The sequence below is a fragment of the Stenella coeruleoalba genome (assembly GCF_951394435.1).
Source record: "Stenella coeruleoalba genome assembly, chromosome: 8".
NCBI classification, from domain to species: Eukaryota; Metazoa; Chordata; class Mammalia; order Artiodactyla; family Delphinidae; genus Stenella; species Stenella coeruleoalba.
Window position 1 is genome coordinate 25765952 of NC_137154.1, and position 26174 is coordinate 25792125.

Below are 26174 nucleotides of genomic sequence, written 5' to 3' on the forward strand. Positions count from 1 at the left end.
CTTTTAGTGTAATTGGAAGTTTCCAACTTGCCCCTAAGAAGCCATCTTCCTTTCTAAATTTGCAATACCTTTAGCTCAAGACTTGTGGACTGTTTGTGTGAAAGGGGCTGTGGAAGGGAGAGGAGGTATAAATAGAAGTTTCTTTTTCAGTAGAGGTAAAAATGAGAAAGCCCAGGCCTGTAAATGTTAGAAATGTGCATATGTGCGTGTGCACGCATGTGAATGCACCCTCACGGGAACAGCTATATGTACATATGAGCTTCTAGGTTTATATAGGTGCACTTCCTTCTTCCTGTGACCACCAGAAATAGCCTAGTCTGAGATCTTTCGAGAGCCACCTTGTTAAAAACCTGAGTGGATTCTTCAGTAGAGCTGCCTCCTGCTTTATTTCGACACAATATGGGTGTGCTCCTACTTTCCACCTCTGTCCCCATCCCATCCTGGCCTGTAAAAAGTCTGGAGAGAGGGAGAGAGAGAAGCATGATTCAGGGGAGAAAAAAAATCACCTTGGGATTCCTTGAAATAGCACATTCTTTTTGTAACTCCCCCACAGTGCATTGACATGATATTCACATATTTAACAAAAAAAGTAATTTCAGGGACACAGCCATTGTATGAAGTAGGGTATGCCAGGATTTGATATAAACAGGAAGTGGGTGGGTTAGACTTTAGTTGACACTTTGTGGTGGAAGCAGACCCTGTGGCAGAAGCAGTTTGATTTTACTTTGTCCCGTGGATCTTGTCATAACTGGGCAGGACAATAAGTCTGATTCTGAGGATAAGCTCTCTGTCAAGGGCTGGGGCCGAAGTGGATCCCTGAGGTTTAACCCCGTCACTTCCTTCCAGAATGCAGAAGCTACATTGTACAGAAATGATGACTGTTGCTCCGGCTACACCACCTTCTAGATGGCCAACAGTGGACAACCCAAACCTACTGGCATCTATTTCCTCATCTTGCACATGGTGATAATAACTGCTAATTAAAATATGAGAAATAGAGAGAATGCATGAGAGCGCCTAGGCACTTAATAAATAATGGCTGATAATAATAACTATTATGCAAAGAAGAGAAGGAGGAGGGAAGAAGGAGGGAAGGAGGGGGAGTGCTGAATTTAATTACATAAAGAAGTCACCCACAGGGCCATCTGGGGAGCATAAGAGTGATTTTATAGTACCCTTTAAAGAAATCATATTCAACATTCTCTTAAATAAGCTTGCTAATTTCCCTGATGGGATTATTTCTTTGTTTCTAAGCTTCAGCATTTTATTCCATTTTAATTATACAATATTTCAGGTCTGACATCAAAAAGTGCATCATCTGTTTTTATCTTTCTTAGCCTCATCCACATCCTTAGTTACTGTTGCCAGGTATCCTAGGGTCACCCAAAGTACTTTTGTTCCAGAGACCTTTCGAAGTAAGCCAGTGCAGCAGTTTAGAAAACTTCTCTCATTTGTGGACAAAAATACATTAAAACAACCAAGGGAGTGATCACTCTTTGGGATTTTTGATGCCTTACTGGACACGTTTGCAATGCTTTTCAGGTCCTTTGGGATTCAAATTAGGAGAAAATCTTTTTTTGTTTTATTTTGTTTTACATCTTGGAACTTGATCTTTGGTAAATGTCTGTGATGTTTGCACATTGTGTAACACTCCATCCTCCCACCCCCACCCGCGGTCCCCGTCCCAAATGCTATCAGGATTTCATCAGCTTAAAAAGGCAACAACAAAATATACTGTGGAGAGAATTAATGGTTTCTTTGTGGCTTTCTGGTTATCTCCCTTTGACCGCACTACTAAATGCAGCTCTGAAAGAGCCTTGTGCTTTTGGGTTTGATCAGCCAGGCACTTCAATTCAGTTCCAAACCAGAAGAGCTCCCCCTTGGGGTATCCTTGTTGCTAAACCTCTATGAGGCATCATTGACTAATTCAAGCGAAAAGATGCTGTCAGCATCTTAGGTATCTTGTTGAGTCCTCTGTAAAGTACACTGATGCTTTCCTAATATTAACAATATTGTGGTTAGTTAATTATTTTACAGACCCACAAGAGGCCCTCTCTCTAAAACCTGATGAAGTGGCCTTTAGTTTCCCTGATCACCATACAGAGCATTCTTGGACTGGGTCTAAGTGAGGGCTGTTACAAGGATACTTCTTATAGCACAAATTCCACATGCTGCTTCCATTGTGACCAAGTCCTACAGCACAGCCGGACTGTGAGCAAGTTGAAAGCAAGGACTATGTATCTCTAATTCAGTTGCTGGGTCTGTAACAGGTACACAGTAAGTGTAGAACAGTGAGTGCTATTCTACAAAGATGGTTCTCACCCTCCACCAGCCTTGCTTTAGGGACAGCTCTGCCACTACCTAGTTGTGTAATCTTGGGTAAATAATGTAATGTCTTGTCTGAAAAACAAGGGGTAGGACTAGAAGCTTTTTAAAGTCCCTTACAGCTGTAACCTGCTGCAAAACTGCTGCTTCGCCTCGGAGGGAATTTATCTTACATATCTTGTGTGAAATGAGTGGTACCTGGGAAGGCACCATATTGAGTTAGGAAAAGGACATGGTGAAGAACTTCTTACTGAGTAAGTGATATTTGGATTCCTCTTGCTCCAAATGATTACTTAAAGTACGTGCAACGTGAAAAAGTCCAGCTGTCTCAAATATTCTCATCTTTTGAAAATGGTTCTGTTGATAGAATCCACAAGGTAACTGAAGTCTCTATGGGATTCTCCATGCAAGTGACCCATCTGAGATGAGCAGGTGAATTGTTTTCTTTTTTAAACCTGGTCTCAAACACAGAGATGATCAAAGAGCAGTTATGGCATTATAGATCCATTTTAGATCTATCTGTGACAGACATAATTAGAACTGTGTTCAGTGAATTCAATTGCCTTAAGGAAATGGGGCTAAATTGACCTAACAGATGTTCATGCTTCTCCAATAATAATAATAATGATACACTGTGTTTGTTTGGAACACGATTAAATTGTTCCTGCCGACTTCAAGGTCCCAGTGCAAAATCCTGGATTCAGATCCTGTGGATTTATCACACCCACTGGAGGACACTGGCTTTCCAAACCTCTGAATAGATTATCCTCTTCCATTAGAGTGGGCTCATCCTTTACAAAAGATAACATCTTGTTTCTCTGGCCTGAATTTCCCTTGACTTCTTTCAAAACACAATTTGTGAAAACAATGTGTGAGAACACATGACAATGGGAAGTACTCAGCGGGAATACTTCAATAAACATGTCAGGTATATAAACTAGCTGATGCTATTTATTTGGTCCTTAAGAAGAAAGTATTGGGATACGATAAAGTGCAATCATCTTCCAACATCTCAGATTTCTCCAGTAACGCATATATGTTGGCAGACTTTAGTGGATCATGCTAATTTATCTGTAGATCATCAAAGGAAAGAATAAAATATATGACTTCAGGCAAGTGAATGGACTGGAAAACCAAATTGGGCAACAGCAATATTTTCTTACGCCAGAAATAAACATGACAACACAGTGAGGAGGGTTTTGTCCCGCTCCTGGCTGAACTTTGAGGGGTGAGATGGCTAATATCGAGGGACCCAGCTTCGTGGTCTTTTCTCACAAATCGTTCCACGATTCAAGAAAAGGACAATCTGCGGCGTGACATGGCAAACTAGGTCAGAATAATATTTCTTCATGGCGATTCCTACAATGTTCTATTAAGCACAGCGGTGGTTCAGAATTTTCTGTGCCTTGATAGGTTGTATTTTTAAGCAGGCACACATTTTTAAAAATTTAATGTGATATATAAAACTGAGTTCCAAGGAATCTCTAATATGGAAGTGGTGAAAATGATGTGGGGGAGAGGAAGCAAAACATGTGCCTATCCTTATACACACCCCAAGCCAGTATTCCGAAGATGAGCTTTGTGAACATAAAAGTTTATGCTGCCTTGATTTGTGTGGTTTTAAAAAAACACTAGCAATATTTAGGGATCTTGGAGCATAACATCAGAACAGAAACTCTTTGCCCTAAATTTGCGTGTATTCTCTGGCTTTCTCTCTTATTTGCTCCACATGGATTCTCCCTCTTTTCTAGCTAAGTTAGTTGACCCACAATTCCCTTTGTGGATGGCATCCCTACAACACGCCTTACCTCTTCTTACCTGCTTGTTTCTGTTCCCACCATTTCCTGAGCCTGGGGAGAGGCATCCTCCAGCTCCTCTGGGGTGGGGTGGGGGAATCTAGTTCAAGGGCCCCTCTTCCATGAAACGTTTTCCTTTTTACCCCAGCTAGAAATAGTGGTCTCTTCTACTGGTAATACTCTAGAGAAGGGTTTCTCAACCTCAGCACGATTGATATTTTAGGCTAGATAATTCTTTGTTGTCGGGGGTGGACTGCCCTGTGCTTTAAAGACTGTTCAGAAGCATCCCTGGCCTCCACCCACTAGATGCCAGTAGCACCCGCCTCCTACTCCCACAGAGTTGTGACAATCACAGATGTCTGTAGACATTGCCAGATGTACCCCCCGCCCACAGGGGGGGAGTGGGCACAAATCACTTCAGTTAACCGCTGCCCTACAGTTCTCCCCAAATCAGATCACAGATTCTGAAGAACAACGGTCAGGTCTTTAGTAGTGTTTTGGTTCATGTTCAAAGTTATCTGATGATTAACAAATAAAAGATGTTTTTCAAAATTATCAGTTGGGAGTTTTTGAAAATTAACACAGAAGGTTAATTTGAATCAGGTTAGATCCTCAGAAAACTTTAATAGGAGTATGTTATTGCCTCTCCTCTCTTAGAAAAAGCTTTATAGAACTATAATTTTAATACTACACCACTGAGTTGAAATGAGAAACCACCAGAGTGTCTCTGCACCTTTTGAAACATTATTGTTGAAGTTACTAACCATTGCTGATGACCCTTACAGAAAAGCCAGTGAGGTCAGTTCCTCTTAAAGTTTAGTGCTAGAAAAGTTTGTCTCTTCTGAAACACTGAGTTTCTTCCTTCTATTGCATAAAGAGAGATATGTAACCACTTTTATTTTCCCTTTTTGACTTGGCCATCAGGAAGCTTAGAACTAAGATTTATGTTCAGTTACAGGAGCTATCCTCATCCTTTCATTTCTAATATTAAGCCAACCTTTCCTTCTCACTAGCTCCACTTAACTCTTGTCTTTCACCTTTGTTGTAACAGCTTTCTTAAATCTTTTTTATAAAATAAAAATTTAAGCAAATGGAATCCTTATCATTTACCATCGAAACTAGGATGCTTTTGGGAATAAAGGGAAAATAATAATTAAGCTGGGACAACAGCTTAAACTGAGGCTTTCCTGGGCAAAATCAAAATGTGGTGTCACTCTAGAAATAGATAAATATAACAGATAACAACAGTTACTCTATTCCCAGTTTGGGGATAATTAAAGATAAACACGTGCCCTAAATAGTCAAAGTTATGTGCTTCTTATTTATCGTGTGTCAATCTGTTGATTAGAGTTAGATATTTATTATCTCTTGGAAAATTTTGTAATTAGCCTCTGTATCGGCAGAGAAAAAACCTTAGGCGTTCTTAAATGTATTTAATTTCTACCAAAGGGGAGACGGGTTCCCTTTAGGTCTGGAACAGTGATCACAATAGAAGTTTCATTTGTCTGTGATTTATGGAGACTTGGAATAAATGCACTATTGACCAGTATCAGATTTCTAATGACTCTATCTTGTTTTTCCTAAGCAACTTCTCCATAAACTTTTGTAATATGTTGAGCAGCCAGCTGATACTATGTTCAAGCCTGTTTACAGAGCTATTAATAAATGTTATGTGGCCACTCCAGGAAGAGAGTCAAACTGCTTTTTCTCTCCATTGGCTGAAAACAGTTTCCTGCTTATTTTGAAAGGGCATGGGATTGCCAAAATCCTTGATATATGCAAGATATTCTGCAAAGAAACCAGTGGAAATAAACAGGATTCTAACTTCTATCCTAACAGGCTCACAGTCATAAAGGAAACCTTGTCAATGTCTTGACTGCAACGCCATTCATATATGAAAGAGTGAGATTTCAATGTGGCACGGGGTAGTTTAATAGAAGATGGTAATTCGTTTCTCTGCGTGCTCAGAATCATGCTGTAATTCACGTTCTTGATAGCTGATCTGTTGTTTGAAGTCAGCTAATATTCTCTGATTATACAAATTAAATTTTTAATTACTACCATTTACTGATTTCCGACTACATGCCAGGCGCCATGCAGGTACTTTACACCTCTTGTCTTAATTTGTTCTCAAAACAACTCTGTGAGGTGAAGGTATTATTAGCCTCATTTTACAGTTATGAAAATTAAGACTCAGAATAAGGAAGTCATCCAAAGTCATACAGAAAATAAGTAGCTGAGGAGGATTTAAGCCCCAGCCGTCTTATCCATAAGCCAAATTATTTATACTAGTCTGTGCTTCCGGAATAAGAAGTTGTTGGTGTGAAAACTTAAGGCCCACCCCTGAGCCCAGAAAAATGACCAGAGAAGGGTAACAATAAAAGCAACAGCAACACCCACGTAGCACACACTCTATGCCAAGTATTGTTCATGTATCTCATTTAATTCTCACAAGCCCAAGAGGAAAGCCCTATGCCCACTTTACAAATGAAGAAGCATGAGAGCAAGCCACGTACCCCAGTGCTCCCAAGAGTGTCCCTTTCCACTGTTCCCATGTTACAGATCATCCTGATGGTTCCGTGCATTGCCCAGCACTTTACAGTTTTCAGATCACTCTGCACACTTTACTTCATTGCTATCATCCTCCTCCTTTTCCAGATAAGGGTAATGAAAAACCAAGAGCTTAAGTTATTTCCCCAAGGCCATGGTCATTGGCAGAGACAGGACTTGAGCCCAGGTGTTTTTGTAGCTAGCCCAGGATTCTTTAATTCTTTATTCTGGACCTCGCTGCACACCTGAAATGTGACTATGAGGAAGAAGGCAATCCTAAACTTTTCAAGCTGACGTTAGCCTAGAGCCTTCTGTACTGAAAGGAAAGAAGTTGATTTTGAAGCAAAAGCCACGTATTTCCCATTTCAGGGCCCGGGCGTAGGACAAAATGATTTCAATTTACTTTGAGGTGGCAACATCCTTGCTTGAGGTCGGACTCTTGTGCAAAGGGCTTCCCTTCCTGCCCTTCTCCCTGACACAACAAGAGCAAAGATTGTTACCTTTTCTTAACTCACACCAATATCAACTCTAAGTCTAGAACTCATCAGTTAATTAGAAGCAAAAACCAAACCAAACCAAAACCAAACCAAAACCGGACTGTATGTTAATATAGATAACAGCCACCATTTATTAAGTGCTTTCCATGGGCTAAAAAATGTACATGCCTTACCTTATCTAGTTCTTGCAACTTGAATAGGCGCCGTTATTGTTACCTTGAAGAGGAGAAAATCAAGTTTTTCAGAGTTTAAGTCACTTTCAGTCACTCAGCTCGTGCTGGTAATTTTAATCCAGCTTTACCTGAACAGCTGCCCCACTGAAAAGTTCAGCTGCCTTGTAGGCAGAGACTTATCTAGACCAACCATTCCAAATCCTTCAAACTTTCCCTGCATCTCGACTGTAAGGTGGGATACTTACAAAACACATTAAAATGTGGCAGTGTGGGTTGAGGGCGGAATGAAGTGAGGGTAGTATGTTGTTCCCATCCCCATCTCGCCTTAAACCATTCTCAGACCAGCAGACCTCCTTGTTCCTTCAGCAGTTAACCACTATCTGAAAGCACCTGACTTGTTTCTTGTAGTTTGTCTGTCATTCCTACTGGAATGTAAGATCCATGGGAGCATGGCAGAGCCTGTCCCCACGCTGCTGTATTCTCTGTCCCTGCCACAATGCCTGGCACATAGGACGTGCCAATGAATAGTTGCTGCATGGCCAATGAATGAATGGAAATGAAAGGGTAAGGATGATCCTGCTGGAAAAAAAAGGGGGACTATTCCCTTTCTCTGGTTGACTCCTTGATTTAAAAAAAAAAGCTTCAGAATAATCATTTCTAAAAGGTAAAAAAAAAAAAAAAAAAAAAAAGCCCTGATTTGCCAAGATTTACGGAGAGCTGCAGTTATGAGCTATGCGAGCCATTGCTCCTGAAACATTTTATCTGATTTTTGTCTTAGTAAACCTCTGCTAGGAATTCTGGCAATTCCCCTCCCTCACTCCCCCAACCCCTCTTCTCCCAGTCCACCTCCAGTGAATACACATCCTTCTCCTGCGGACCAGCTGCATATCCGGGTTACCAGATGAAGGCCCAGGTGGCTCTTCACTAATGGCTCATCCGTTATCTGTATGAAGAGCCAGTGCTTTTCTGAGCAGATTTTTTTTTTTTTGAAGCTAAATTGACCTTCGGAGAAAAAAAAAATGCATTCTATAGAAAGCAATGACTTTTGTTCTTTATTTATCTCTTCCTTCCTCATTCCTGTGCTTCCAGTCAAATATATCCTTAAAAAAACTGTTTACTGAATATTCCAAATGCAAACTGTTCAGATTTTTCCTTTCTGTCACACTTTCTGAGCACTACAATGCTAATAGGCTGCTCTAAAAATATTCCCTTCCTGCCCTGCCACTGCCCCCATATTCCTAGCTTAACATTTGGATATTTTTACAACATATATTCAGTTTGAAAGATAATACTGATACCTTGTTTTATATGAACATTTATACAGCAGGACCCTGGCAAGGGACTGACTTCATTGGGATACTTTATGGCTTAATACATCTGAATGATTTATATCTCGTTTTGTCTAAGCATTTATGCTAATAAATTTAACAGATTCCCCAGTACTGCCTGGTCCTTCGTTTTCTTCAGGGGGTCAAAGTGAGAGGAAAATAAAGCAGCATGCAACTAAAGAAAGAAGAAACTGGCACAACCCATTTAGAACACAAATAAAACTACAACACACATAACATCTCTGATTACAGTTAAGGTGGAGCAACCGTCAAAAAGAAAAAAAAAAGTTCCTAGATCCAGATAGATTTCAGTAATTAAGCTGTTTCTCAAAGGCAGAATCACAAAAGTAACAATATTTAGCAAGCTAATTTACTGAGGAATGTTTTGGTCCTACATAATTAAATCCAACACTGAGTAAAAACTGACAACAGTTAAACTGAGTGCACTCGGGAGAGGGAAAGGGGATAAGATAAAATCCAATCTATAAAATATATTCCATTATCTTTTATAGGTTTAAAAAACACAAAAGAAATACTTGGAAAGAATCTTCTAAGATGGAAAGATTTTAAGGTTGTGCGAGGATTTTTTTTTTTTAACAGGTGCAGAATAAGTTCGTGGGGTTTTTTTTGTTTTTTTGTTTTTTTTTCCTCTTGGTTCTTTCTTTTCCCCATTTTTTTCTCCTGTTGTTTGCAAAGTTGAATCTGGGGTCAGTAGTTCTAATTGTAACCTCAGACTGGAATTCCAGATGGTGCGCTCAGGACTGGAAGCAACTCTCAGCTCATCAATTTCATGGGCCTGCGTATCTCCTCTGGCCACAGCCCGGCCTCCATCCCCACCGTGGCATTAATGCAGAACAAATTGAGACATATCCTCTATATAATTAGTTCCAGAATTTAAAAAGATTTACGGTATAATAATAGAGGCAGCGCCGCGCAATCCTTTCTTTGGGGACTCTCTCGGAGCTCGGAGACCATCTCGCGGTGGCATCAGAACAGGCGGTTAACCCTGACCGCTCTAGGCGCTGCGAGCTGGGGGAAAGGGGGAGTTTTGCTCTGCGCACCTGCTAGTGCGCACCGGTCCTGGCCCCCAAACCAACTGAGTTTGAACCGTAGATGGGGGATTGGCCAAAAAGTAGAGTTAATTTTCCAACGAACAGAGGAAGCCGGGGGTAGACTATACCAAAAGCCCTTCTCTTACTTTTTTTTTTTTTAGTTTAGATAAATGAAACTGGGATTTCTACCACCTGCGCGGGGATGGAAACCAGCCTAAGCGGCTGCCCAGCGGCCCGAGGTAGGCAGAATGCTAAGAGCTGGAGGCGGCGGGGGGCAGAGGAGCAGCGGTCGGGAGCGTGGAGCTCGGACACTGGCCTCTGCGCGAGGCGCTAATCGAGCGCTGGTTTCTCCCGGGCGGCCCAGCACTCCTTTTTGCTGTCTACGGCCCCGGGCGCGGGCAGGCGGCCCCAACCCTTGACAGATCACAGCGCTACGGTGTGTTTATTCAGTTGTCGGCGCCCGCGGGGTGACGCCCGGAGCGCGGCTCGGGAGTACGCGCTGGTCCCTGGGGCCGCGGCTGCAGGGCCGGGCTGGGCTCTCGGTCAGATGCAGTTGACGGCGCCGGGGTCAAAGTGGGGGGCGGGGGGTAGAGGACCTCACTGCCCCCTCCCACTCAGCTACCATTTTTAAAGCTTGCAATAATTAAGCCCCTTCCAGGCCAGGATGAACTTTACCAGTGATACAAAGCTACATGGGTTTCCAGCGTCTCTCCTCCTCCTTTCCTTTACTCTCCATTCCATTAGCTCTAAAGAAGCGAGGTGTGGTGGGTTAAGCCCAGAGAGAGACCAGGGTTCAGCTCAGTTTTGCCACTAATTTGTTACGTGTCCTTGAACAATAGTAACAAAAATTGTAACGTACATTGAGGGCATAGGCCAACACTCTCTGCCGTCTAATCCTCAGGACCCCTTGAGGTGGGTACTAATATCCCATTATTCCATGTGACCAATAAGGAAACTGAGACTCGCAGCGGCTGCGGAGCTCGTCCATGGTTGCACAGCTGCTGGTTACCTGGTGGAGCTGAGATTCCTTTCTCTGGCCACCAATCTCTTGCTCTTAACCAGTGCACTCCACAGCTGCCTTTCCTCCCTCTGCCTGGGCCTCAGTTTCCTTTTCTGTAGAACAAGGAGTTTAATTTCCAGCTCTGCCAATCGGTGATTCAGACCACATCCACTGCCACAGGTCTCAGTACTATCGAGGGTGGGAAGGTGATTGAGAGAAAGGAGCGGCCAGTTCTCCGCAGCCCTCAGATCCCTGGGACCTTGGGCCGGTCTCGAGCCACAGGAGGTGCAGCAGAGCGCGCTCTACCTGCTGGGGCGGGCGGAGGTTGGACCTTCTTCCCGGCCAGACTGTCTCCCCCTCTGCCCAGCTCAGGGCGTCGAGGCCAGCAGAGCGGGCGCTTCCGCCTGGGTAGCTGCAGATCTCCCGCAGAGAACGTCACCTAGTGCAGGGACAAGTGGGGAGCGTAGGGCACCCCGTGAGCGCAGTAGTGTGCGGGTTCCCCAGGGTTGGCCCCGGGGCACCTGGGCTCCCGGGCATAGGCACGGGCTAGGGGCGTTCAAAGACCTCGTCTCGGGTGAGGCCCTCTGGCTTCGGCTTCGGACGCGCAGCACTTACTTCTCTGCCCTGAGGGTTGCAGGGAACTCCTCCCACCGCTTCGGACTACAAGGTCTGGGAGAGGGGGTACCCCAGGGTTGAAATGGGGATCGCACCACTGCTCTTCCCTCCCTCAAGAGTTCTCAGGCGGGGTCTTCCCTGGTGGGGCAGTGGTTGAGAATCTGCCTGCTAATGCAGGGGACACGGGTTCGAGCCCTGGTCTGGGAGGATCCCACATGCCGCGGAGCAACTAGGCCCGTGAGCTACAACTACTGAGCCTGCGCGTCTGCGCTCCGCAACAAGAGAGGCCGCGATAGTGAGAGGCCCGCGCACCGCGATGAAGAGTGGCCCCCTGCTTGCCACACTAGAGAAAGCCCTCGCACAGAAACTCAGACCCAACACAGCAAAAATAAATAAATAAATAAATAAACTCCTACCCCCAACATCTAAGAAAAAAAAAAAAGAGTTCTCAGGCAACAAATGGCGGGTGAGAGAGGAGTGCTAAATTTGCTAGCCCCCTCCTTTCCTCTCACCCCACCCCCAGGCAAAAAAAAAAACAAAAAAATTTTTTTTAACTCAGAGAGTTAAGAGCCCTTGCCCTATCTGGGATTCAAAACCGCAAAAGCTCACAATCAAGCCACCTTCCTCCAAATACCCTCCCCCCGAAAATTGCAAAGAAGGATTAAAAAAGAAACAATCTCGACCTTTTTCACTTAGAAGTGGAAATCCCGGGCTTTCATAAAGGGCTCGCCGCCTTTCCTCGTAGCGCTTGAGTGAGTCCTAGTTAAGAAAAACGACTTCGAAGTAGAAATAAAAGTGAAGGGTGTGAGACAGTGGTCTGGGGCGTCCTAGGGACAACTTGGCCTGAGAAGTTTTATCTCGCTGGGTCCTTCTCCACCGAAAATACAAAAAGCGTCTGTCCTCTGCCCAGCCCTGGAGCCCCGTGCAGGTTTAGAGATGCGACATGCGGGGCGAGGAGTGGGCGGCCCACAGGGAGTGTAGGGGAGAAGCAGCTGGCCTCGAGTGCCTTTTCACTTCTTTTTTTAAAAAGAAAAAGAAAGAAAAAGTTTCTGAGTGAAGACTTCGCAAAGTCAGGCACCAAAGTAGCGCAGAGAAGTGTCCACCACCGTGAAAGCGGTCCGGCGATCAAACGGGTAGAGCCTGTTCCTGACCTTTGCCCTCACGGTTTCCTGCGCCTCCAAGACAAGCGACCCCAAGAGGAGGGAAATGCACTTAGCGTGTAGGTCTTGAGCTGGCACACGCTTCTGGTCCGCAGCGAGAACTCCTGGCTACCGTTTACGTAGTGGAAATTAACTAAAACCAACGTGTAAGAAATTGTGAGTAAATCAAGGCCTTAAAACTTCCGGCTTCTTTATAAAACTGCAACTACCTTGATTGTTGCTTCACATGGGCTTGGGTGAAAAGCTTCGGGCGCCATCCCCGGCCAGCCTCGTGTCAGAGGCCAGGCGGCCACAGGCCGCTTCCCGCCCGGCGCTCCTGGCAGTCCCAGGCTGCGCCGTCGCCGCTGCCTCCTGGGCGTTTCCACGCGCCCCTGAAGCGCATTCCCATTCAGGTTCACGGCTCTTCTAGCCTAGGGTCTGTTTCCCGATAGAAGCCGACTCTTTTGGAAGAACCAAAAGAAACAAAACAAAACCTCAAGCACCTGCTCTGGGGCGCGGGGCTCCCAAAGAATGAATGGGTGGAGGGAGGAATCTGATTTGGCGATGCCAGGCGCTGGGAGCTCTGAACAGTAAGAACCCTGCCTTGGACCTTGGGCCGCTGGAGGCTCTCTTCCGTCCGCGCACCCTGGCTTGCGCCTCCTGATCTGTCACTACGCATGCAGAATGGTACTCCCGACTGGAGTGAGCGGAGGCAGAGCTCAGCAGGAGCGGCTCCAAGAGCCAACCTCGCCCCAAGGACTTCGTATCTTAAACCCACCCGCTAACCTCCAAACTCGGCGCCTGGATTCTCCGACCGGAATCTGGGCATTTCCCTAAGGGTTTTCTTCCCTCCCAAACTAGCCGCCGTTTTGTTTTCCCGGTTTCCCCGTAGAAGAGTTAGGTGCTCCTCATGAGAAAGGGAGATTAAGTGCCGCTGACACCGATTTTAGGTAGGCGGCAACCGCCCTTCTCTGGGCGCAAACCTCACCATGTCGCCAACTACCAGACGGTGGATATACGCCCCGTTTATCACAAATGATGCAACCTCCAGATGACCCACGTTCGCCTGAGTCTGGCCTCTGGAATCCACAAAAAGCCACCCCGCTCCCCAGTGACCCCAAGATTATGACCACCAGTCCAGTCTGACGGCTCTAGAAGCAAGAGCCGCCGCCTCTTTGAAGTCCGGTAAAGTTCTCTGCGTTATCCTGAAGTTCCCGCCCTCGTGGAGCCCCCTGCCCCTCCCTCCAACCCGCCCTCCCTGATTAACAACCCCTTCCCTACCCCCATCACACAGGGATGCAGAGGGGACATTCAGTGCTCACCTGGAGAGGCTCGCCAGTGCCCCAAGGCGCCCACACTCGCGAAGGCCGAGAAGGGGAGGTGGGGGGAGGATTGTGTCCCACAGGCCTACGGAGAGCGCGTGGCGGGTAGGAGAGGAGGGTGTCTCCGAGAGGGACGCTCCCTCGGGCCCGCCCCCCACCCCCACTGCGAGGACGCCCCCAAGGAGTCGCGCGCCCTGCCTAATCTGCTAGGGCTGCGGTGTGAATGGAGCCGCCGAGACTCCTGACTCCTCCTCCTCCCCCGCCGCCGGCCCCTCTTATTTGAGCTTTGGGAAGCTGGGGGTAGCCAGGCAGCTGGGGTAAGGAGTTCAAGGCAGCGCCCACACCCGGGGGCTCTCGCAACTCGACCGCCTATCCGCTCCCCCCTTCCCGCCCTCCCTCCCACTCATTCACCCACCCACCCACCCACCCATAGCCGGGACTGCAGCCCAGGAGCCGGGGCCCCGCCGCCTCCTCGCCGCGATCCTGGACTTCCCCCTGCCGCAAGAGCCGGCATCCACGTGTGCCCCGGAGCCAGCGTCTAAGCACACGCTCCGCTCCGGGCCTGGGTGCCTCCAGCAGACCGAGCAGCCGGGGATCCAGGGCCCGGAAAGCATCTGGGCCAAGTTAGGCGCGGCGGAATCGAGCGCCGAGCGTCTGCAAAGCCGGTGGGGCCGCGGAGCGTCCGGGGCTGAGCCACAGCAAATGGGCTCCGACGTGCGGGACCTGAACGCGCTGCTCCCGGCGGTACCCTCGCTGGGTGGTGGCGGCGGTTGCGCCCTGCCCGTGAGCGGCGCGGCGCAGTGGGCGCCGGTGCTGGACTTTGCGCCCCCGGGCGCCTCGGCTTACGGTTCCTTGGGCGGTCCTGCGCCGCCGCCTGCTCCGCCGCCACCACCTCCGCCGCCGCCGCCTCACTCGTTCATCAAACAGGAGCCGAGCTGGGGTGGCGCGGAGCCGCACGAGGAGCAGTGCTTGAGCGCCTTCACCGTCCACTTCTCGGGCCAGTTCACCGGCACGGCTGGAGCCTGTCGCTACGGACCCTTCGGTCCTCCTCCGCCCAGCCAGGCGTCGTCCGGCCAGGCCAGGATGTTCCCCAACGCGCCCTACCTGCCCAGCTGCCTCGAGAGCCAGCCCGCTATTCGCAACCAGGGTAAGCAGACTGGGGAGCGCCCCCTACATGCGGGGCGGTGGCGACGGGGCTGTGGCTGCGCGCGGGCACTCCCCTGTCCTACCCCTTACCTGGCCACAGCTTACTCGGCTGCCTCCCCAAGGACTGTGAGGGTAGAGGAAGCAGCAGCTGGGGGAGAGGAGGGCAAGACGAGGGAGTCCAGGGCATGGGCCCCTGACATCCTCCAGAGCGGGGAACCGGACTCTTCGCATGAGCCGGGAGGTCATCTGGGGCTCCTCGGACCTCGGGAGATTCTAAGACTATTCCCCGTGGGAGTGGGAAGCGGGAACCGGTGCAATGCCTGGCTCTGCCTCGGGAAGAGGTTTTGTCGCTCAAGGCACCACCAAACTGTCGCCAGGCATTGGACTTTTTAGACCCTGGATTCAGAGCGGGACCAGCGCAGGGTGAGCAGCCTTTGCTGCCTCTGCCACGGCAAAATGTCCAGGAGCCACTCTAGACCTAAGGGGGGCACAGTAAGCACCTTGGAGCACTAGAATGCGTAAATGAATGAGCTAGAGACAACAGTGGCTTTCCTGGACCCGTGTCCGTGTTGGCCTGTGGCTCCAGCGCATGGTAGTGTATAAGTGGATCTCTCCTGGGTTTCAGCTCAGGTGGCGGCCACGCGGGCCCCAGGGCTGGAAGAGAACCCCGTTTATCTGATTCCAATCTCTGCGGGACCGGGTCCTACCACAGGCGGTGGAATGAGGCCCGAGCGTCGGCCTTCCTTCCAGCCCGCCTCTGGTGCCTCCTTGTCGTTGAACACGGGACTTAGCTGGAGAAAGATTTTTGCAAGACTTGGAGGTTAGAACAAGGACAGGTTTATTTTCCCTTTTCAGTCATTGTATATCGACGGACACAGCCGGTGGTTTTCTCATCCCGCGCCGGCGCCCTCTCACTTCTCTTTCTCAGGGACCAGCGCGGAACCAGTCATGCCGAACCTTTGTATTTTCGTTTCTAAGTTTATTCTAATTAGACTTGTGCGCTGTTGGGAACCTAAACCAATTCGGGTTGATTTGATATTTTAGGAAATGCTTTAAAAAAGGCGTGGATGCTTTTCCTAGAGCAAAAATTCCCTCGGGCCTAGGGACTGGGATGTTTCTAGAATGCGTGGGCTAGGAGGAACAGAGTGTGTACTGTTTGCAGGAGGTGCTGCGGCTCCCGAGGCTCAGAAGAAGGGCCCTGTTCTTCCCGCCTTCTCACGCACATTCTAAAACCGTATTTCTAGGCTGTTCGTATCTTACCCCAGCCCCGAGCACCTAGCCCACCCGAAGCCCTGGCAAAACCGAAACCGCCCTCCTCTTTTCGTTCGGGGAACCTGGGATCCATGTTCTGTGGAAGAACCTCAAGCCCGTCCATGGGGTCCCTCCACTCTAGGTCTTTCCTAAAGGAAATTCGTGTTTCAAACTCAGGGAGTATTGGAACAGCTCAGTGACTGTTACAGATTCTTTTCCTCTGATCGTACCACCTCTAATTAGCAGGCTGGTGTTACCTCTGGCAAATCTCCGGGTCTCAGTTTCCCCATCTGTAAGAGGAGAGCCAAGATGGGCAACCTGGTGTTTGGCTCAGGTTTGAAGTTCTATGCCACAGAAGCAGAAGTCCGACCCTCCCCCCGCAGGGGTTCTAAACACAGAAGGCAGCAGCCACGTAAACTTGGTTGGACCAGAAACGGCAAGACTGGCAGGCAGGTGTGTGACATGAGTGAGTCTCTGTATGGATGCTTGCTATTTGAAGACACCTGAGAAGCTATTTGATCTAAGTACCCCCTGTGCAAAATACTACCATTATCATTTATTTGAAACCATCTAGGTTCTGTCGGGGGTTTTGGAACCTGGACTCTGTGGCTTTGATTGGATCCCTGGGTCCATCCTTCTACAGGGTGCTGGTGCCCAGAATTTCATCAACTCAGCCTCAGGAGTGAGACTGGGGGCGTCCTAGCCAGTGGGCAATATGCTAAAAGGAAAAATCCCAATTCTTTTCTAGAGGATAGGCCCAGGATGTTAAAGAGAAAAGGGGCTTGGGAGCTGGAGACCGACTAGCAGGTAAAGGAGTCCCATCCTGGGAAATAGCCCAGTAGAGAGGCGGCCCCAGATCCAGGCCACAGCCTGTAAGCGGGTTCCTGTCTTCTTCGGGCTTAGGTTCTCTCTTGTAATCAAAACATAAAGGGATCACACTTGACCAGTCCTTGGGACTCAGCCAGCAGCTGGGAGCTGGGGTCGGATGTCAGAAGCCACTTGTGCCTCAACCCTGGCATTGGCAACCAGAGTGGGCCCTGGGGCCCTGAGATTTCAGATTTATTCTCTCGACTTCTGGGCTTCCTGCAGCTCTCCCAGCAATGTAGAGTCTTGGCAGGAGGCTTAACCAGGGGAAAGCAAGGGCATCAATTCCTTCCCCAAAGTGTGGGAATGGCCATCAGCAGGCCGAGGCGGAGAGGAATCAAGCTTCGAGATCCCTGTCCCCAGGCAGGGCAACCTAGCAATGGCCCAGGGGTGGAGACAATTGCTGGCACTCTTGAACCTCCCCCCACCCCAAGGTATCACACCTCGTTTTTTCCCAATTGCTTAAATATTATAGCTGGTATTCTAATCTTGCTTCTAAATATTAATTCAGGAAACATTTATTGAGCACCTACTCTGTGCCAGGCACTGGGGATTGAATGTTAAGACAATTAAAGTGCCTCAACCTTTGCAGGAAGCTCACAGCCTAACACTGGAGGAGCCCCTTATTTTTGGATGAGGAAATCTAGGCTCTAAGAGATAATGTGTGCAGGAGATCTCTCTGTGGCAGAACTTGGACTCAAACCCAGACCATTCTAGGTTATTTCTACCTCCTTTCCCAGGGATCTAGGCCCTGCTGTTGAGATGGATTTTCTCTTGCCTGCTGGATGGGCACCCAACTCACTGTAGTCTGTGTGAGGGGTGGGGAATTTGCCGGGGCAGAAGAAGGGCGAGGACTTCGATAGCCCTAGACTAAGTGCAGGGTTTGGGAAGGGAAGACAAAGACGGCTTGACAGTCTGCCCGATTCCCCCAGACCGGCTGGCGCGCAGCACCCTATACCTACAGGAGGCCTTGTTATCACCGGGCCACCCTAGTGTCACGTGGGGACACCAGCTCAGCCCTAGGGCCAAGGGCGCCCCCCTTGGGTCGCATTGGAGAGGGTATTTCGTTGCGGGACAAATTTCCCCGTATGCTGCGGCAGCTGCGGAGTCATGATTTTCAGCCTTGGGACCACCTTCCTGACTGAGCCTGCTGTCCACTTCATCCCTCAGCTCCCGAGGGGCCTGGCCCGGCCAGGCGGTTCCCGGGCTCCTCCGCTGCGTCGGGCGGGGGAGAGAAGCGCACAGCGTGTCTCGCCTCTCCCCGCGGTCAAGGTTGCATTCCCTTCCCCGGCCGAGACTAATCGTGGGAAAGGCGCTACCTTGGCCCCTCGAGCCTCTCCCTCTAAGGCCTGTACAAGGAGCCTTTGAACACGCTGCCCCTTTCTGCCGGCAGCTGTCCCTCCCCCGGCCTCCGCCCCCGCGCCCTCCGCGCCTGGCTCAGCGCTAGGCCCCGGGACAGCACGCTCTGATCAGTTCCGCATCCGACAAGTTTCTAATTTAAAGAGCTCTCCCTCCTCTCTGAGGGCCCTTTCACCGAAGCCCATCCCCTCTCCGGGGAGGGGGACTGCGAGAGGGGGTTGGAGGCCAGCCTCTGCCCAGCGGTCCGGTGTCCGGTCTGGGATGGGTCCTTGGGAGCCTCGCGGGGCGCGGAGGCGACGCGGCCGGCGCAGGAGCTGCAGCCCGCAACCCGTGGCACTAGCCGCGCACCGCAGGTTGCGGAGCCTGCCTCCGAGGACAGCACGGTGCCCGGGCCACTGCCTTCTCATCGGTTCAGGAATGGAGAAGGGTTCGTCTAGAGACAACTCCTTTATTGCTTCTGTTTCTCCTCTTTATTTAAAAAATGGTCTTTGAAAATTCGGCCTTCCCTCTGCAAAACTGGGTGCTTGGAGCCAAATTTCGTTTGTCAGCGGCCTGGTAGGCCTTAAACACAGCCTGGCCTCCGCTCCCAAAGTGAAGTGCCTGGAAGCCCAAGCGCGCTCACCCACTCCTGACAGCTAACGGGGCGGGGGTTATCTTTGCCCACTTAGCAGGCCAGAAATGGAGGCCTCTGGGGTCATGTAAATTATAAAAGCTGGTGGCTTCTTAAGTTGTCAACCTGTGGCGCCAATTGGTGCGTGAGACTTGGACTCCCCTGTACAATCCGGTAATGAAGACCTGTTCAAACCCTCCCTCCCACACTGACACACCACATTTCCCGAAGTGGACTGTAGAAGGTCGGTTTTTGTTTTTTTTTGGGGGAGATGTGTATTTGAAAGATGTGAGTAATGGCCACCTTTCACTGTTCAATCTGAGTCTTCACTGGACACCTGTTGTAGAGTCTTGACCATGTCTGGGGCGAGAGTAGGGGAATGGGGTTCATTTGACTTATCCCACTCCCAAGAATCGAGCGGGGTTTGGAGACTCAGCTCAGTGCCCAGAGGCGGGGCTGAGGGTGGGGGGACTGGGTCTGGCCCAGTGGCCCTGCAGGGAGCCGATGTGAGCGTCTGGACCAATCTGATTCGTCACTTGGTCAGGACCTCAGGCCAGAGACTACTGAGCCTGCGCATAGTCAGGGACCCCACCATTGGGTTCAGGGCTCAGAACTGATCTTTATCTTAGCTGGAGGATACTTTTTCCCCAGAGGCAGCTACAGCTTTGCGGAAGCTAGTTGGGTAAATGTTTAAAGTAATTTAGTGACAATAGTCACAGAAAGAGACTACGTTTCTCAACCAACACGTTTTTGGGTTTTTTTTCCCCCTCACTTTCGGAGAGCTGGGGAAGAATACGGGTGGTATTGCCCTCGGTTTCTCGGCAGGGAAACTGAGGCAGAGGACCAGTGCATACCATGGAGGGAAAGGGAGGTAGAGTCTCAGGCACACTGAAACAAACAGGCTTCCTGGACTGGTGCGCGAGGAAGTCCGCCCCGGCAATGGTGGTCACAGTCCGACCCTCTGGGCGCGAGGTGGGTCCGAGGTAGGAAGGAGGAGGGCGCAGGGTCGAGGCCTGTGGGCCCAACTTGAAAGGCCCCTTCTTTTTTCCCCCTCACCAGCTTTCCCGAGGGCCTTGGGTGTCAATGGTGTCGGGTCGCTCGCGCAGCCTCAGACAGATAACATTACTCTGTAATTACTCTCCCCATTTAAAGCCCATGCCGTTTAACTGGCCCCGAGTAATTAATGAAAGTTGGTGCGCGGGCCTCTGATTTACGGCTGCGAGTCAGCGCCGGGTCAGGCGAGCAGATTCATTTCGGTCGCCCGCGCTGCCCAGTTTTGGGGGGAGAACAACTTTCTCCGCCGAGCGGTTGTCGGCTTTCATACTTGCGAGGTGTTCGGTGCAGAAGCGGCGGACACCGTGAAAGACAAGGGCGTAAATAAATTGGGAAATGGTGGGGAGGCCTGGGTTTTACTCGGGAAAGGACGGGGAGCCTGTCGCGAGGTCGCATTGGGCCCGGCTTCTCTCTGCAAGCCCTGGGGGCTGAGGCAGCGGGATCCGAATGAGGGGCTGGGCGCTCCTCGCCCGGGTTCTGGTTCAGACACACGGTCCCTGACTCCCCGCCGACACTGTTTCTCTCTCGGCCGCGCCCGCAGGATACAGCACGGTCACCTTCGACGGGACGCCCAGCTACGGTCACACGCCCTCGCACCACGCGGCACAGTTCCCCAATCACTCCTTCAAGCACGAGGATCCCATGGGCCAGCAGGGCTCGCTGGGTAAGAGGAGGGAATGATGTGGGGTCTTTCTCCCCTTCTTCCATGCTACCCCTCACTCCCCAGGAATTTCCAACCCACAGCAAATTGGGGAAGGGAGGAGAGGATAGCTAAAAGAATTTTAGAAATAATTAGCCTAATCTCACTCAAAAGAAAAGATTGTTTCCCCCCACCCCAAGTATGTTAACTCCGCTCAGCCGAGACCGCGAATGTCCAGAGGGTCTTTTCGGTGCTCTGTGCCGTGACTGCTAAGGGAATGTGAAGTGAGAGGCTTAGCTCGCTGTGACCTGTAGGCCGTCTCTCTGCACGCCCCGGCATCCAGGCCCTAGGGCCCCCAGTGCAGCCTGGGAGCCCAGCTCAGGACGCTCTGCCCCAGCCCTTGACCGCGGCCTCGCACCCCCTGCCCTTGGTGTGCTGCTCTCACCCCGCTCTCCTGGCTCTCTGCAGGTGAACAGCAGTACTCCGTGCCGCCCCCAGTCTACGGCTGCCACACGCCCACCGACAGCTGCACAGGCAGCCAGGCCCTGCTGCTGAGGACGCCCTACAGCAGGTAGGAAGGCGCTCGGCACCTCATCTAGGTCCTCGCGACCTCGGAGGGGGCGCTCGAGCCAGCGGGCACGGGAACGTCCGACGCGGGGCAGCCCGGATGCGGCCGTGCAGGGTCCTGGAGGCAAAGTACGCCTCTAGCCCACTCGTCTCCATAAAGCAAGTGAAAGCCTCTCTCCTGGCTCCTATTTGAAAGAAGTAGCTTTCCCCGTCTCCCGGCGTTCTTACTTTGTGTGTGTACGTTGGTTTTTGGTTTTGGTCGCGCCGCGCGGTATGCGCGATCTTAGCTCCGCGACTAGGGCTCGAACCCGCGTCCCCTGCAGCGGAAGCGCGGAGTCTTAATCACTGGACCGCCAGGGAAGTCCCCCCCCCCCCCACTGTGTTCTTACTTGGAATATAAATGAGGGCGATTACTGTTTGGAGATGAAGAAGAAAGAGCGGCGCTTTAAGGAGTATTTTTTTTTAACATCTTTATTGGGGTATAATTGCTTTACAATGGTGTGTTAGTTTCTGCTTTATAACAAAGTGAATCAGTTATACATATACATATGTTCCCATATCTCTTCCCTCTTGCGTCTCCCTCCCTCCCACCGTCCCTATCCCACCCCTCCAGGCGGTCACAAAGCACCGAGCCGATATTGAGGAGTATTTTTTAAAAGGGCTCTTTGCTGGGAGGACTTCAGCTTCCTAGGGATCAAAGATTAAACACGGGGTCCACTCCCACTCGTTTCTTCTCACTCCTCAAGCCTCTCCTCGCGCACTGGCCACACCCGCCAGCCTTCTCTGGGACGAATTCGAGGGCGCGTACACTCGAGCCACAGCCTTCTCCCCACCCCTGTCCCCCAGAGTCTCGGGCTGCAGCACCACTCTGTGGGCGTCGTCCCCAGCGCCCAGCTACCCCGGACTGTGTGCGGGACTGTGGTCGGGCGGCAGCGGTACCTGCGGGGAGACCGCTCCAGCCCGCGCCCGCCGTTCTTCCTGTTCCCGTGAGGCCGAAGACCAGCTTCTTTTACTTGCAGACTCTTTTCCAGCTCCTCGTGCCTTCTCTAGGTTCTTGCTCCACCCTCCACCTTCTCTCCCCCAAATTTACTCTTCAACTTTGGGTGAACTTGGCCGGCATCCCGCGTCACCGATAGGGTTGCCTAGTAACTATACCGGCTGGAGCTGGGCGGGATGGTGGGGCGGAGGGAGGGAAGTGGCAGATCGCGGCCTTGGATGCCGGGGATTGGGCGCGCATTACCTCATATTCCATCCGTACCCCCCACCCGGTGCTGCGGGGATCCTGATACCGACTGCCCCAGACTCATCTCCATCCTCCCTCCCCTCTGTTGGAAGACCCGGGACTGACGTCAAGGGAAGGAGGTAGTGAGGTAATAAAGGAAGGAAAAGCGTCTGCCCTGGGAGATTGGTGGAAGGAATGGCCGCGCCTGGGGGACCTGCAGCCCCACAGGTGGAGGAGGGGAAGGAATGTTCGCTCCTGAGCCCGCAGGCGGCTCATGCCAATGTTCCGACGTGTTTATGAAACCGAGCCTAGGACTGGTCTGATTCTCCCATCCCGGGGAGGGACAGGGTGGAGCCCGTCTACTTCTGTACGCCTACAGTACACAGATTTTGGAAACCTTTCCTTTTGATCGGGAAATCCGGCATATCTAATCTGATCTTGGATTCAAGATAACTTTTTTTCCTCCCTACTCCCCCCCGCCTTTTTTTTTTTTAAATTTTAGAGGGGGGGGGGGGAAAGACATGCATTTTGCCCAGATAGAGGTATTGAATGGTCACACCTTCTCACCCTCCTTTTCTCCCTCTCTAGTTAGAACCCAGTTCTGTTCTTTGGCACCTCAGGCCCAGTGATCTGTCCCGAGCAGCCATCTTTGCACCAGCCCTTGGTGGGTCAACTCACTGGAATAGGTACAGGATCTGAAATCTCTGTTGTGAACCCCCTCTCCAAGCAAAACTGAGATGGTAGGGTCATTGCCATCCTTTTTAAGGAGCTGCTCCTGCCTATTGCCAGAGTAGCATTGCTCTTATTCTAGCCATTGGGGGAACAGATGGAATGGTTCCCAGTGAGATGATCTTGACCCAGTCATTCTCCCTTGGCTCCTGGCTGACGCCTCACCCCAAGCAGAGAGGAAGACCTTGATGCTGGAATGGGTGCTATTTAGATGGGTCCGGCTACGTGCTTGGAGGTTGGGGACTGGGAGGCTTTGGAGTCTGGTTCAGGAGTGACACAGTTACACACATTCCTTACTCTCCCCTCTTCAAGCCTAGATCCACCCTGTGGGTCCCTAAGAAGGGACTGAACAGCCTAAAAATGAGTAGGGGATAAAGTGATCACGACTTCTGTCTTAGCAGCAGTTCTCCAAACTGAGTCCCTGTGATGGATTTTGACTTAGGGCTGAATGAGTGGTTGCTATGGAAGCAGGAAAAATCACTTGGATTGCATTTTATACATAAAAATTTCACATTTTCTAATCCATCTTCTAACTGGCCACTGTATAAAGCAATTTTGTCAGGTTCATCTTTCAGAGATATTTGCTTATCCCTTTCTTCTTTCTACATAATTGGAACTTCTTTGCTCATTTTTATATGAATGTCATAAAAATACCATTTTCTCTTGTTACAGGAAAATCTCTAAGTAATATCTCCTGAAACAAAATTTGTGACCCCGTAGGAAAAGTTTGCTTCCTTGAAGTTTGTGCTGAGTCTTTGAAGCTCCATCCACTCTAAATTGACAGCATTTCTAATCACTTTTCAAAGATCAGGTACTTGCCCTGCAGTAATGATGGATGGACATTTGTAGGGATGTTTTAAAATTGGATCTGCGCATCAACATTACTACCATTATGGTTATGTCATTTCCTGCTTCCCTACTCCTAAACATGTTTGAAGGATATTTAAATGCTTTTGTGAACACAGTGTTTGAAAAAGCATAGGAAGTACAACTAAACTTTAATCACTTAACGGCTAAACTTTTAGATTTTAGATATTCAGTGGTTCTTCTGATCCCTGGCTCTGGTCCCTTTTCTGTCTAAACCTGGGACCTCCTGTGAAAGGCTTGCCTGTATTTTGTTTGACTTGTTGCACTTGACCCCCTAAGGCAGCCTGCCCAGCTTCTTTGCCCTGCCCTTCCAAAGCTTCTGTCTCCCCATTCTTGGATTTAGTCTCCCTTCCCACATGACCTAAAGGTAATGGTACATACACTGACATTAGATAAGCACTGCACAATGTGAATTTGCTTTGAGGAAATTCTCAAAATTCTCTCCCTAGTCTGAGAGAACTGTAAAGTGATTCTCTCCTCTCTTTCAGGTTACAGATCGGAGGAGTTACAGCTATACACAGATGTGATTAGTAGTGAATAGAAAATGACACCCCAATCAACTTACGGGAAGTGTTAGGAGATAGTTTTCTCCGTACTCTCTCCCCACCGTATTGAGTGGGTAGAATTTTGTCTAAAGAATTCTGGAACAGATTCCAGCCCTTCTGGAGCCCAGCACTCACAGCCCTTATTACGTAATCACTAGGCTTTACTGCATATTGTGTGCTGCTGGGCACTGCGCTGCGTGCTTCCCTCAGTTTACTCATTTAGTTCTTCTGATTACCCACGAGGTTGGTACGGTCATCCGCACTCTACTGAAGAGGAGGTAGGTTCAGAGACTCCAAGTAACCTGCTCAAGTTACACAGCGAGTGAGAATCAGAACCAAGATTTGATTCTTAGTCTCTCTGCCTTCAAAGCTCATGTGTGCTCTGAATCGCTGAGGGATTCCAAGCCACTCAGTGTCCTCCACCTGGAATATTCCCCTTATACAGTCTGTGCCAGCACCTTTGCTAATAAATAGTAAGAACAAATGCTTATATAAGCTTACTACTTCCAGAAACCATTCTGAGCGCTTCGCAAGTATTGACTTATTTACATTTGATCTGAAACTCTTTGAGGTAGGCAATAGGTTATCACCCCCATTTGACAGAGGGGGAAACTGAAGCCCTTGGAGGTGAATTTGCCCAACGTGACACAGTAAGGGACAGAGCAAGTGCGAGGCTCCAGAATCCATCTTCCCACCCTCTGCACCCTGCTGCCTCTCCTGATGGTTAAGGCCATTCCTTTCCAAACATGGCATCTGCCTTAGGTCTTGCTAGAGGAAGGTCTTTATTCCTCGCATTGGTGAAAGAAACCCCGTTATCCATTAGTTTTACCCATAGTTTTCAATTGAAATCGCTCAGTGGATCCGAGGCGGTATTTTCGTGGGTGAGTATTGTAGGAGCCAACTGGAACTTTCTCCTGAAGTCTTAACTCACAAAGCAGCTGTCTGTCAGGCTCCAGACTCCTCCAGCTTTCCCTTTACCGCTCACTGGGCGTGAACTACTGAAGTTCAGTCCAGGCTCCTAAAGAAACAGGCAGAAGTGGCAGAGACCTTTCTCCCTTCCATCCAGACCCAGGGGGAGCGACAGCTTCCAGGGCCACCCTGGTCTGTGCTTGCTCAGAGGCAAGGTCCCAGGGAAGGAGGGACCCCATGCTACCCTGAGGGGAAAAAGTAGTGAAGTCCAACCACACTAAGCACAGTTTTCCCCTGATTTTGACCTAGAACAGGCAGCTAGCTGGGCCTTCCCTGCTCACTTCCCTTGAATCCTCTTCCACAAGTCCCCCTCTCTCCGTCAGCTTGCTGAGCTCCTTGGAGCCCACAGTCCCTGACCATGCCCATTTCACGGGTTGATTCTCACAGCTACTTTGAAAAGGAGTTCTGTGCCCTGTGTTTGAAAAATATTCCCCCATACGCTTTTTTTTAGACATTCTAGTTTCCTTTTCTTTTTGCACTCTTATTAGGTTTACATATTCATTTTTAGCAACTGTGCTACTAATTTAAATGAGAATGCATGTTTCCTTTGGCCCC

The 26174-nt window shown here is 49.8% G+C and overlaps 1 protein-coding gene and 1 long non-coding RNA gene across 10 annotated transcripts in view; one reads left to right on the top strand and one right to left on the bottom strand.

Moving 5' to 3' along the window:
* Window positions 1–14316, bottom strand: part of LOC307190843 — a 53317-nt gene extending 39001 nt beyond the window's left edge. Inside the window, exons 1-4 of one of the 6 annotated variants that reach the window (XR_013829550.1) lie at window positions 14225–14316; window positions 13798–13882; window positions 12020–12936; window positions 7342–7384 (exon numbers count right to left, since the gene is read on the bottom strand). This is a non-coding gene — a long non-coding RNA (uncharacterized lncRNA). Of the gene's footprint in view, window positions 1–7341; window positions 7385–12019; window positions 12937–13797; window positions 14176–14224 lie in introns of those variants that run through there. The other 5 variants (XR_013829551.1, XR_013829552.1, XR_013829549.1 and 2 more) reach the window with 5 other exon arrangements.
* Window positions 14317–14363: 47 nt separating this feature from the next.
* The window catches only part of WT1 (WT1 transcription factor), a 51702-nt gene continuing 39891 nt past the window's right edge, over window positions 14364–26174 (top strand). For 3 of the 4 annotated variants that reach the window (XM_079930276.1, XM_079930275.1, XM_079930277.1), the window contains exons 1-3: window positions 14364–14944; window positions 20622–20744; window positions 21189–21291. In XM_079930276.1, the coding sequence (XP_079786402.1) occupies window positions 14500–14944; window positions 20622–20744; window positions 21189–21291 (671 nt within the window). In that variant the 5' untranslated portion in view covers window positions 14364–14499. Of the gene's footprint in view, window positions 14945–15038; window positions 18845–20621; window positions 20745–21188; window positions 21292–26174 lie in introns of those variants that run through there. The other variant, XM_079930278.1, reaches the window with a different exon arrangement.